This window comes from Scyliorhinus torazame, chromosome 3, assembly GCF_047496885.1.
Source record: "Scyliorhinus torazame isolate Kashiwa2021f chromosome 3, sScyTor2.1, whole genome shotgun sequence".
NCBI classification, from domain to species: domain Eukaryota; kingdom Metazoa; phylum Chordata; class Chondrichthyes; order Carcharhiniformes; family Scyliorhinidae; genus Scyliorhinus; species Scyliorhinus torazame.
The window spans coordinates 350,785,612-350,798,052 of record NC_092709.1 but is presented as its reverse complement, the minus strand read 5'-3'; the positions used below and the strand labels follow the sequence as shown (position 1 = coordinate 350,798,052).

At 55.0% G+C, this 12,441-nt stretch overlaps 1 protein-coding gene across 1 annotated transcript in view; it reads right to left on the bottom strand.

Annotated features, from left to right (window-relative positions):
* Nucleotides 1–12,441, bottom strand: part of smyd5 (SMYD family member 5) — a 96,332-nt gene that overhangs the window by 23,561 nt on the left and 60,330 nt on the right. Inside the window, exons 7-8 of the mRNA XM_072497748.1 lie at nucleotides 703–765; nucleotides 264–334 (exon numbers count right to left, since the gene is read on the bottom strand). Of these exons, the coding sequence (XP_072353849.1) occupies nucleotides 264–334; nucleotides 703–765 (134 nt within the window). The remainder of the gene's footprint in view (nucleotides 1–263; nucleotides 335–702; nucleotides 766–12,441) is intronic.

Sequence of the window (12,441 nt, the reverse complement as noted above, 5' to 3'; positions counted from 1 at the left end):
CCTAATTTTCATTTTCAAGACTCTGCTGTAAGTATGGGCGAGTCAGCCAAGGGCAGGATTGAGCTCAGCAGTGGTGCCGCCACAGTCAAATAGCCGGACAAGACTTGTGATGTGGGCTCGATGAAAATGGCCAAGTTGGTTGAGATAATGACTAACCGTGCCCACGGAACAAGAACAGCAGCGAAGGATGAGAGCATTCCAGGGAAAGGGATTTGACTGTACCGGCGGCACTCGCGCCCAGTCCAAATTGGGAGACAACCCACCTGGTTCCGATGCCTTGCCCGTTCGTTCCGACCAAAGCGAAGAGCGAGCGAAATCCCTCCGGCGTGAACCACTGTGAGTGCAAGAGAGAGAGAGAGAGAAAGGCAGAGACATCGAGGGACACAGCAAGAATGGGCGAGAGACAGAACGAGGGAGAACAGGAGAGGGAAGGGGCAATGGGGAGAGATAATGGGGGGAGAAGGAGACAGGGAGGGAGAGCGAGAGAGAGAGAAAGAGACAAAGAGAGGGGGAAGAGATCAAATCACATGGTTGGGGAAATCCGTGAGATCGTTTCTTGAATTTGATCAGTTGGTTTGCCTCGCTATGTTAAGCTGGTTTGATTGCTAAGCTTACCCAGTTAGTTTATGTCGCTTATGTTACTATACTAAACCAGTTTTCAGTCACAATGCTGTGCTAACTGGGTTAAGGTTGCTAGCTTACCCGATTGAGGCTATCCTCATAGAGAGCTTTGGTGAAGAGCTGCCGTAGTGTTTCCAACTGACCCTGAAAGAGAACAGGAGAGATATGATGCAGCCTGCAAGAGATGGGAGGGTCTGACAGCAAGCAGCAGGAAAAGGAGGCGGCCAATCAGCCCTGGAAACCGACCCTCCCATCTAGGCCCACGCCCCCCCCCCCCCCCCAAGCTATCCCGTAACCCAGTAATCCCATCTAATCTTTGAGACACTAAGGGGCAATTTAGCAAGGCCAATCCACCCAACTTGCACATCTAGGGACTGGTTTAGCTTAGTGGGCTAAATAGCTGGCTTGTAACACAGAACAAGACCAGCAACGCGGGTTCAATTCCCGCTCTGGCCTCCCCGAACGGCGCCGGAATGTGGCGACTAGGGGCTTTTCACAGTAACTTCACTGAAGCCTACTTGTGACAATAAACGATTATTCAATTACATCATGACCAATATGTGCCACAACTCCATTTGCTCACCTTGATTGGGTATCCGTCAATATTTTTACATAACTTACAAAATAGCAGCAATAGGCCATTTGACTCTACGGTCCTGCATCGCTGTTCAATATGATCATGGTTGGTCCTCTATCCCAACGCGCCCTCCCCATACCCCTTTGACACCTCTAGTGTCTAGTGGGGCGGCACAGCGGTTAGCACTGTTGTTTCACAGCGCCAGGGACCCGGGTTCAATTCCGGCCTTGGGTCACTGTCTGTGGGGAGTCTGCACGTCCTCCCCGTGTCTGCGTGGGTTTCCTCCGGGTGCTCCGGCTTCCTCCCACAGTACAAAGATAATAATAATAATAATTGTTTATTGTCGCAAGTAGGCTTCAGTGAAGTTACTGTGAAAAGCCCCTAGTCGCCACATTCCGGTGCCTGTTCGGGGAGGCCGGTACGGGAATTGAACCCGCGCTGCTCCCTTGTTCTGCGTTACAAGCCAGCTGTTTAGCCCACTAAGCTAAACCAGTCCCAAGATGTGCAAGTTAGGTGGATTGGCCTTGCTAAATTGCCCCTTAGTGTCTCAAAGATTAGATGGGAATACTGGGTTATGGGATAGCTTGGGGGGGGGGGGGGGGGGGGGAGATGTAGGCCTAGATGGGAGGGTCGGTGCAGACACGATGGGCTGAATGGCCCCCTTCAGCACTGTAGCGATTCTATTAAATCTAATTTTTCCTACTTAAATATGTTCAGTGATTTGAGCTCCGCAGCCTCGTGTGGCAGGGAATTCCACAGTCAAACCCTCAAAGAGGTTTCTCCTCAGCGCAGTCCTAAATGGCCTTCCCTTATCCTGGGACTGTGAGCCCTTGTTCTAGACCCTCCAGCCAGAGGAAACAGCATCCCGTCTGCCCAGCCAGAATAGTATACTATTCTAAAAGGGATATTAGATCCCCTTTCACTCTTCTAAATTCAGTGAATGCAGGCCCCAATCTCTCCTCATACGCCAATCCTGCCACCCCAGGAATCAGTCTGGTGAACCTTCGCTGCACTCCCTCTATAACAAGTGTACCCTTTCTTCCACCAGCTGTGGTCTCACCAAGGATCTTGTACAGCTGCAGTAAGACATCCTTGCTCCTGGTCTCAAGTCCTCTTGCACTGAAGGCCAACATACCATTTCCCTTCCTAACTGCTTGTTACACCTGCATGCTTACTTTCCGTGACCGGTGTACTGGGACACCCAGGGTCCCTTTTGCATGTCAACAATTTCCCAACCTCTCGCCATTTAAATAACACTCTGCCATTTTTGTTTCTCCGTCCGAAATGAATAACTTATTTTTCTCCGACAAAACCCACGAGTGCTCAAGCTGGTGAACAGGATAGCCAACGTTTCTGAAGAGTGACATTTCTGCCGAAACTTCCAAGTCTTGAACTCATCAAGAGAAACACAGGAATACCCAATTTCAAAGGATCGCAACAATTTAAACTACAGGAGAAATTATTGATTGGCGATCGTCGTGGAGCGCGAAGAGTTTTACAGCACGGGAATAGGCCCTTCGGCCCAGCGCGTCCATGCTGACTGTCAAGTGGAACAAAGAACAAAGAAAAGTACAGCACAGGAACAGGCCCTTCGGCCCTCCAAGCCCGTGCCGACCATGCTGCCCGACTAAACTACAAGTACCTAACTAGTCTAATCCCATTTCACAGCACTTGGTCCGTAGCCTCGTGGGTTATGGCATTTCAAGTGCTTATCTAAATACTCATTGAATATTATCAGGGTTCCAGCCTCTACCACCCTTTCAGTCAGTGACCCCTCCGCTAAGGGGAAAAGTCCCTTCCGATGTCCCTCATAATTTCACACACCTCAATCAGGTCCGCCCTCAGCCTTCTCTGCTCCAGGCAAAACAACCCCAGCCGAACCAGTCTCTCTTGACAGCTGAAACTCTCCAGCCCAGGTAACATCCTGGTGAATCTCCTCTGCAAGGCGATCACCTCCTTCCTATAGTGTGGTGATCAGAACTGCACACAGCACTCCAGTTGGGAGCTAACCAGCGTTTTATACAGCTCCAGCATAACTTCCCTGCTCTAATATTCTATGCCTCGGTTAATAAAGGCAAGGATCCCCAGGCCTTCCTAGCCATCTTATCTACCTGCCCTGCTGTCTTTAGAGATCTGTGAACCTGCCCACCAAGGTCCCTTTGTTCCTCCGTACTTCCTAAGGTCCGACCATTCATTGCATATTCCCTTGCCTCATTAATCCTCCCAAAATGCATTGCCTCACACTTTGCATGGTTAAATTCCATTTGCTATTCTACTATTTGATGTAATTTCATGTTTGGCTGAACAACCCTAAGTGCGCAAATAACTAAATTAACAACCAATAGAAGATAATGAGTTGAGCTTGTACCATGACTCTCTTGCTAGAAGCAATATAACCTGGGGCGAAATTCTCCGTTATCGGCGGAAAGTCCGACGATCGGCGCAAAAAACGGCGCAAATCCGACTTGCGTCACGTTGGAAAAATGGGTCGAAAGTCTCCGGCCCGAAATGGGCTAGCAGCGACGTGACGGGATCCGCGCTTGCGCAGTGGTTCACGCCGTGCAGCGTCATACGCGCCGCACGGCGTGACGGCTCATAAGGCCGCGCAGCTCCCCCCCACCCGACCGGAACACCCGACCGCAACACCCGACTGGATGGCTGGCCGCCGCTCAGCCCCGAGGTTCGAGTCACGCGATGTGGAGGCGCTCCTGGACGCGGTGGAGCAGAGGAGGGACGCCCTGTATCCCGGGCACGGCCGCAGAGTTGCCCCACGCCACAGCCGGCGTCTGTGGAGGGAAGTGGCAGAGGCCGTCACCGCTGTGGCCCTAACACCACGGACAGGCACCCAGTGCCACAAGAAGGTGAACGACCTCGTCAGAGCAGGCAGGGTGAGCCTCCCCCATATCCCCCCCTCCCCCATATCCCCCCCTCCCCCATATCCCCCCTCCCCCCATATCCCCCCCTCCCCCCATATCCCCCCCTCCCCCCATATCCCCCCCTCCCCCATATCCCCCCCTCCACCCATATCCCCCCTTCCCCCATATCCCCCCTCCCCCATATCCCCAAGTGAATCCAGCCCTAACCTTAACCTCTGCAATGCACGCGCAACCGATGGTGTGCATTCATATACCTGCCTAACAGTGTTGCCTTTTACCCCTGCCACCCCCCCCCCCCCCCCCCCCTCCACAGGATAAGCGCACACACAACTATAGGGAGCATGTGAGGACTGGAGGAGGCCCCGCTGATGAGAGGCCACTGACCGAACACGAGGAAAGGGCCCTGGAACTGGCTGGCGGACCTGACGACCGGGAGGTTGCTGATGCAGAGGTCGGGGGCGTAGTAGCAAGTGAGCCACCGACAGCCCGTCCCCATATCCCCCCTCCCCTATATCCCCCTCCCCCATATCACCTGATCACTGCCTGATGTCTAACCATGCATGCATCATTGTGTATCGCAGGACCAAACGTCCAGGCACCCAGCCCCGCAGATGCAGACCGCCCGCAGGATGCCCCTCGGAGGCCACGGGAGACGGAGAGACACGAACCCTCCAGCATGCGACGCCCACAGGATGCCCCTCGGAGGCCACGGGAGACGGAGAGACCCGGACCCTCCAGCATGCGGCGCCCGCAGGATGCCCCTCGGAGACCACGGGAGACGGAGAGACACGGACCCTCCAGCATGCGACGCCCGCAGGATGCCCCTCGCACACCACGGGAGACGGAGAGACCCGCACCCTCCAGCATGCGACGCCCGCAGGATGCCCCTCGCACACCACGGGAGACGGAGAGACCCGCACCCTCCAGCATGCGACGCCCGCAGGATGCCCCTCGCACACCACGGGAGACGGAGAGACACAGACCCTCCAGCATGCGACGCCCGCAGGATGCCCCTCGGAGGCCACGGGAGACGGAGAGACCTGGAGCAACAGGGAGACGACACCCCAGTCACGTGCGGGAGCGACCACCCAGCGACGAGGGGGGCAGCCACAGGCCCCCGTCACATCCGAGCCGGGACACCACTACCCGGGACACCACTACCCGGGACACCACTACCCGGGTCACCATTACCCGGGGCAGCACTGCCCAGGACACCCCTACCCGGGACAGCACTACCCAGGAAGACGAAATACCGGACAGTGACTCAGAGTGGATGGGTGGAGACGAACCCCCACCCCAAAGTGCCATGGACTCAGAGTGGGACGAAGAGCACGACACAACGCCACTGCTGTCACCAACACCCTCCACCATCGCAGAAACACTCACCTCGGTTGGGCACTTTAGTGATGAGGCGTCTGGTACACTCACTGGTGCGCACAACACAGCCGTCCCGGTACAGTAGGTGGAGGTAGGAGCAGCAGAGGGGCCGGACGGTCGGAGAGCAGCCCAGCCCAAGCAAACATCTGCCGCCCAGATGGATCCCGGGTTCCTGGAGTTACCACACCCACACATAGATCCGATGCAACCACCGACCCGGAGACGAGCGAAGAGGGTGACGGGCGGCTTGCGGCGGCTGCAGTCGCAGGTGGAGGAGTCCCCCCGCGTCCAGGAGCTGGGAGTGGTGCCGGTCATACGTGCCACCCAGGCCGACACCGCACGGGTGGCGTCCGCGGTGGAGGCAATGGGTGCGACGGTGTCAGACATGGGGAACGGTTTACGAGGCTTGGGGCTTTCCGTGCAGGCGGCGTCTGTGGCCCAGGACATGGCTGCCCTCTCACAGGAGGCCATGAGCCAGTGCCAGCGGCAGATGGCAGAGGCGCTCAACGCCATGGCCCAGTCTCAGCAGGCCATGGCCCAGTCTCTGCAGGCCATGGCCCAGTCTCAGCAGGCCATGGCCCAGTCTCAGCAGGCCATCGCTGAGGGCATCGGCGCCAGTGGCCATGTGCGAGCCGGCGTCGCACTGTCACAGACAGGGTTTGCCAACCCCCTGGGCTCCATGGCTGCAAACCTGCAGACCCCTGTCAATACCAGCACGGGCCTCCAGGACTGGCAGCGCCAGATGTCGGGGGGGGCGTCGGATGGCCAGTCCGTTCGCATCCCCCACCCATGTAGAGGCCTGGGGGCCATCGGGCACCCCGAGGGAGGAGGAGGTGGTGTGGTCCGTCCCGGCTCCCCCTGTAGGGGAGGTCCCGGTACACCGCGACACCTCGGACTCCCCCCCTTCCGTCCCAGGTGCATCGGGTGGGCAACGGGCAGGACAGGCTGGCAGCTCACCATCCCAGTCGCCCGGGCCGCAGCCTGGCCCATCTAGGCCAGGAGGCCCCAGGAAACGGCCGCCAAAGGGATCCAGTGTCAGAGGGCAGGAATCACAGGAGTCCACCTCCAGTTCTGCTGTACCGTCTGGGGAACCACGTAGACGTAGTCAAAGGGCCCGTAAGGCCAAACAATTAGACACTGAGTAAGTTGGCACGGGTGCAGGGCACAGATGAGTTTTAGGGGCTAGGGCACGTGCATGAACTCCTTTGGTTATTAAAGTCAATGTTACACCTACAGAAGCTGCCTTTGTGCTCTGTCCAAAGCGTGCGGGGGTGTCATGTACGTTGAGCGCAAGTGTGTGTGTGAGGGGTGGTCTTACCTCAGCCCCAGGTGAGTCTGCCCCCGTCCCCCTGGGCCGCCATCAACATCCCCCGGGCAGAGGACGGGACCGTGCGCTGCAGTGTCACAGCCGCATGCAGGGATGGTCCGGGTGGATGGTGGTACTGTGGCCATGGGTCAGACATAGTCCAACGATGTAGAGCCAGGAGCTCACCGCAGGGCGGGTTGTCATCATCCTCCATGGCCTGCAATAGACACGCGTCCACCCGCAACTGTGTGAGCCCGGCCCGTTGTGCCGCAGGTGGATCGGCAATGGGGGGGGGGGGGGTGGTGTGCATGCGGGTGGGGTTGGGGAGGGGGGTGAGGGTGCTGGGTGGGTGGATGGATGGGGGGTGTGGGTGGTCGGCTGTTGCCATGGTCTGCGGTCTGTGGCCATACTACCCGATTCCCACGCCCATCTAGTCAGTGAAGCGGGCGGCTATCAGTCTGTCCCGTGCCCGCTGGGCCAGCCGGTAACGGTGGACAGCCACCCGCCTGTGTCTACCCCGTCTGCACTGACCATTACCCCCAACCCCCTCATCTGGGGAGGACTCCGCCGCTTCCTGCTGCTCCTCCACTCCGCCCTCCTCTGCCTGCGGCACATCGCCCCTCTGCTGGGCTATGTTGTGCAGGACGCAGCACACCACAATGATGCGGCCGACCCTATCTGACCGATACTGGAGGGCGCCCCCAGAGAGGTCCAGGCACCTGAAACGCATCTTCAGCACGCCAAAGCACCTCTCTATCACTCCCCTTGTCGCTACATGGGCATGTCATCATTGCCCATATCCCCTCCTCCCCCCAGCTAGGTGGCATGGACCGCATGGGTCCAACTGTTGGAGGCTGGCACCTGGCCAGGTGGACCAACTCACTTGCCCTCGCATCCCCCTCCCCGGCACGGACACCCCCCATCCCCCTCCCCGGCACGGACCCCCTCTCGGCACTCCCCCGGAGCCCAGCCTACTCTAACCACCCCCCCCCCGCCCTCGCCGCACACACACACAACCCTAGACACACCTCTCCTCACGCATTCAGACTGCGGCCACGCCATCGCCTGCCCAGAGCCAACCCCCCAGGCCGTCACTCACCTCCACGCTGGTCGGCGTGAACCTGGAGCACAGGGTCACGCCGATGAAAAGGAGGTTTAATTTACGTCGACGTGAACGGTCATCACGTCGACGGGACTTCGGCCCATCCGGAAGGGAGAATATCGGCAGGCCGAAAATCGGCTGCCTTGCGCAGACCCGTGCCATTCTCCGACGGCAGCGGCGACATTAACGCCCCGCCGACTTTTCTCCCTTCGGAGACTTCGGCAACCGGCGGGGGCGGGATTCACGGCGGCCAACGGCCATTCTCCGACCCTCTGGGGGGTCCGAGAATGACACCCCTGTTCTCTGCAAACAAAAGGAATAAGTTCAAGTCTTGCACCTTTTTTTGAATTACCAAGCTTGTGGAGCGTAAAGCTCCCGGTTACATTCTCCGCGGCCATGCCTTGGCCAATCAGTAGACTTGAAAACCAATCGGCACTCTTTTCACCTTTGGTATAGGTTGTTGTGATCATTAAAAATGTGGAATTCTTGCATTTATTTTATGCCTCTCTTTTCAGTAATGTTCAAGGTCTGTATCACCATGCGGCTGATAGAAAATGTTTATCTGGAATGCTGCATCAAACCTAAACTGTGACAGTGGCTCAAGGTTGTTCCGTGTTAAACTGGGAAAAGGCATGTGTGAACTGGCTGACACTGGGCGGTTTGCCAGGTCCAGCAACTCAGCCATGAGGTCGCCTCCCAGTTGTCTGGAGAGATATATCAGTGCAATGGTTGGAAGTGCAGGTCAACACCACCTTCACAATGGCAACTGGGAATGGGCAATAAACTAGCAACACTGCCCACAACCTGGCAATGGGCAATAAACTACCAACACTGCCCACAACCTGGCAATGGGCAATAAACTAGCAACACTGCCCACAACCTGGCAATGGGCAATAAACTAGCAACACTGCCCACAACCTGGCAATGGGCAATAAACTAGCAACATTGCCCACAACCTGGCAATGGGCAATAAACTAGCAACACTGCCCACAACCTGGGAATGGGCAATACACTAGCAACACTGCCCACAACCTGGCAATGGGCAATAAACTAGCAACACTGCCCACAACCTGGCAATGGGCAATAAACTAGCAACACTGCCCACAACCTGGCAATGGGCAATAAACTAGCAATACTGCCCACAACCTGGCAATGGGCAATAAACTAGCAACACTGCCCACAACCTGGCAATGGGCAATAAACTAGCAACACTGCCCACAACCTGGGAATGGGCAATAAACTAGCAACACTGCCCACAACCTGGCAATGGGCAATAAACTAGCAACACTGCCCACAACATGGCAATGGGCAATAAACTAGCAACACTGCCCACAACCTGGCAATGGGCAATAAACTAGCAACACTGCCCACAACCTGGAAATGGGCAATAAACTAGCAACACTGCCCACAACCTGGCAATGGGCAATAAACTAGCAACACTGCCCACAACCTGGCAATGGGCAATAAACTAGCAATACTGCCCACAACCTGGCAATGGGCAATAAACTAGCAACACTGCCCACAACCTGGCAATGGGCAATAAACTAGCAACACTGCCCACAACCTGGGAATGGGCAATAAACTAGCAACACTGCCCACAACCTGGCAATGGGCAATAAACTAGCAACACTGCCCACAACCTGGCAATGGGCAATAAACTAGCAACACTGCCCACAACCTGGCAATGGGCAATAAACTAGCAACACTGCCCACAACCTGGAAATGGGCAATAAACTAGCAACACTGCCCACAACCTGGAAATGGGCAATAAACTAGCAACACTGCCCACAACCTGGCAATGGGCAATAAACTAGCAACACTGCCCACAACCTGGCAATGGGCAATAAACTAGCAACACTGCCCACAACCTGGCAATGGGCAATAAACTAGCAATACTGCCCACAACCTGGCAATGGGCAATAAACTAGCAACACTGCCCACAACCTGGCAATGGGCAATAAACTAGCAACACTGCCCACAACCTGGCAATGGGCAATAAACTCGCAACACTGCCCACAACCTGGCAATGGGCAATAAACTAGCAATACTGCCCACAACCTGGCAATGGGCAATAAACTACCAACACTGCCCACAACCTGGGAATGGGCAATAAACTAGCAACACTGCCCACAACCTGGGAATGGGCAATAAACTAGCAACACTGCCCACAACCTGGCAATGGGCAATAAACTAGCAACACTGCCCACAACCTGGGAATGGGCAATAAACTACCAACACTGTCCACAACCTGGCAATGGGCAATAAACTGGCAACACTGCCCACAACCTGGCAATGGGCAATAAACTAGCAACACTGCCCACAACCTGGCAATGGGCAATAAACTACCGACACTGCCCACAACCTGGCAATGGGCAATAAACTAGCAATACTGCCCACAACCTGGCAATGGGCAATAAACTAGCAACACTGCCCACAACCTGGCAATGGGCAATAAACTAGCAACACTGCCCACAACCTGGGAATGGGCAATAAACTACCAACACTGTCCACAACCTGGCAATGGGCAATAAACTGGCAACACTGCCCACAACCTGGCAATGGGCAATAAACTAGCAACACTGCCCACAACCTGGCAATGGGCAATAAACTACCGACACTGCCCACAACCTGGCAATGGGCAATAAACTAGCAATACTGCCCACAACCTGGCAATGGGCAATAAACTAGCAACACTGCCCACAACCTGGCAATGGGCAATAAACTAGCAACACTGCCCACAACCTGGGAATGGGCAATAAACTAGCAACACTGCCCACAACCTGGCAATGGGCAATAAACTACCAACACTGCCCACAACCTGGCAATGGGCAATAAACTAGCAATACTGCCCACAACCTGGCAATGGGCAATAAACTAGCAACACTGCCCACAACCTGGCAATGGGCAATAAACTAGCAACACTGCCCACAACCTGGCAATGGGCAATAAACTAGCAACACTGCCCACAACCTGGCAATGGGCAATAAACTAGAAACACTGCCCACAACCTGGGAATGGGCAATAAACTAGCAACACTGCCCACAACCTGGCAATGGGCAATAAACTAGCAACACTGCCCACAACCTGGCAATGGGCAATAAACTAGCAACACTGCCCACAACCTGGCAATGGGCAATAAACTAGCAACACTGCCCACAACCTGGCAATGGGCAATAAACTAGCAACACTGCCCACAACCTGGCAATGGGCAATAAACTAGCAACACTGCCCACAACCTGGCAATGGGCAATAAACTAACAACACTGCCCACAACCTGGCAATGGGCAATAAACTAGCAACACTGCCCACAACCTGGCAATGGGCAATAAACTAGCAATACTGCATTTAAACCTGGCAATGGGTAATAAACTAGCAACACTGCCCATAACCTGGGAATGGGCAATAAACTAGCAACACTGCCCACAACCTGGCAATGGGCAATAAACTACCAACACTGCCCACAACCTGGCAATGGAAAATAAACTACCAACACAGCCCACAACCTGGCAATGGGCAATAAACTAGCAACACTGCCCACAACCTGGGAATGGGCAATAAACTAGCAACACTGCCCACAACCTGGCAATGGGCAATAAACTAGCAACACTGCCCACAACCTGGCAATGGGCAATAAACTAGCAACACTGCCCACAACCTGGGAATGGGCAATAAACTACCAACACTGCCCACAACCTGGCAATGGGCAATAAACTACCAACACTGCCCACAACCTGGCAATGGGCAATAAACTAGCAATACTGCCCACAACCTGGCAATGGGCAATAAACTAGCAACACTGCCCACAACCTGGCAATGGGCAATAAACTACCAACACTGCCCACAACCTGGGAATGGGCAATAAACTACCAACACTGCCCACAACCTGGCAATGGACAATAAACTGGCAACACTGCCCACAACCTGGCAATGGGCAATAAACTACCAACACTGCCGACAACCTGGGAATGGGCAATAAACTAGCAACACTGCCCACAACCTGGCAATGGGCAATAAACTAGCAACACTGTCCACAACCTGGCAATGGGCAATAAACTAGCAACACTGACGACAACCTGGGAATGGGCAATAAACTACCGACACTGCCCACAACCTGGCAATGGGCAATAAACTAGCAACACTGCCCACAACCTGGGAATGGGCAATAAACTAGCAATACTGCCCACAACCTGGCAATGGGCAATAAACTACCGACACTGCCCACAACCTGGCAATGGGCAATAAACTAGCAACACTGCCCACAACCTGGCAATGGGCAATAAACTAGCAACACTGTCCACAACCTGGCAATGGGCAATAAACTAGCAACACTGCCCACAACCTGGGAATGGGCAATAAACTACCGACACTGCCCACAACCTGGCAATGGGCAATAAACTAGCAACACTGCCCACAACCTGGCAATGGGCAATAAACTAGCAATACTGTCCACAACCTGGCAATGGGCAATAAACTACCAACACTGCCCACAACCTGGCAATGGACAATAAACTGGCAACACTGCCCACAACCTGGCAATGGGCAATAAACTACCAACACTGTCCACAACCTGGCAATGGGCGAT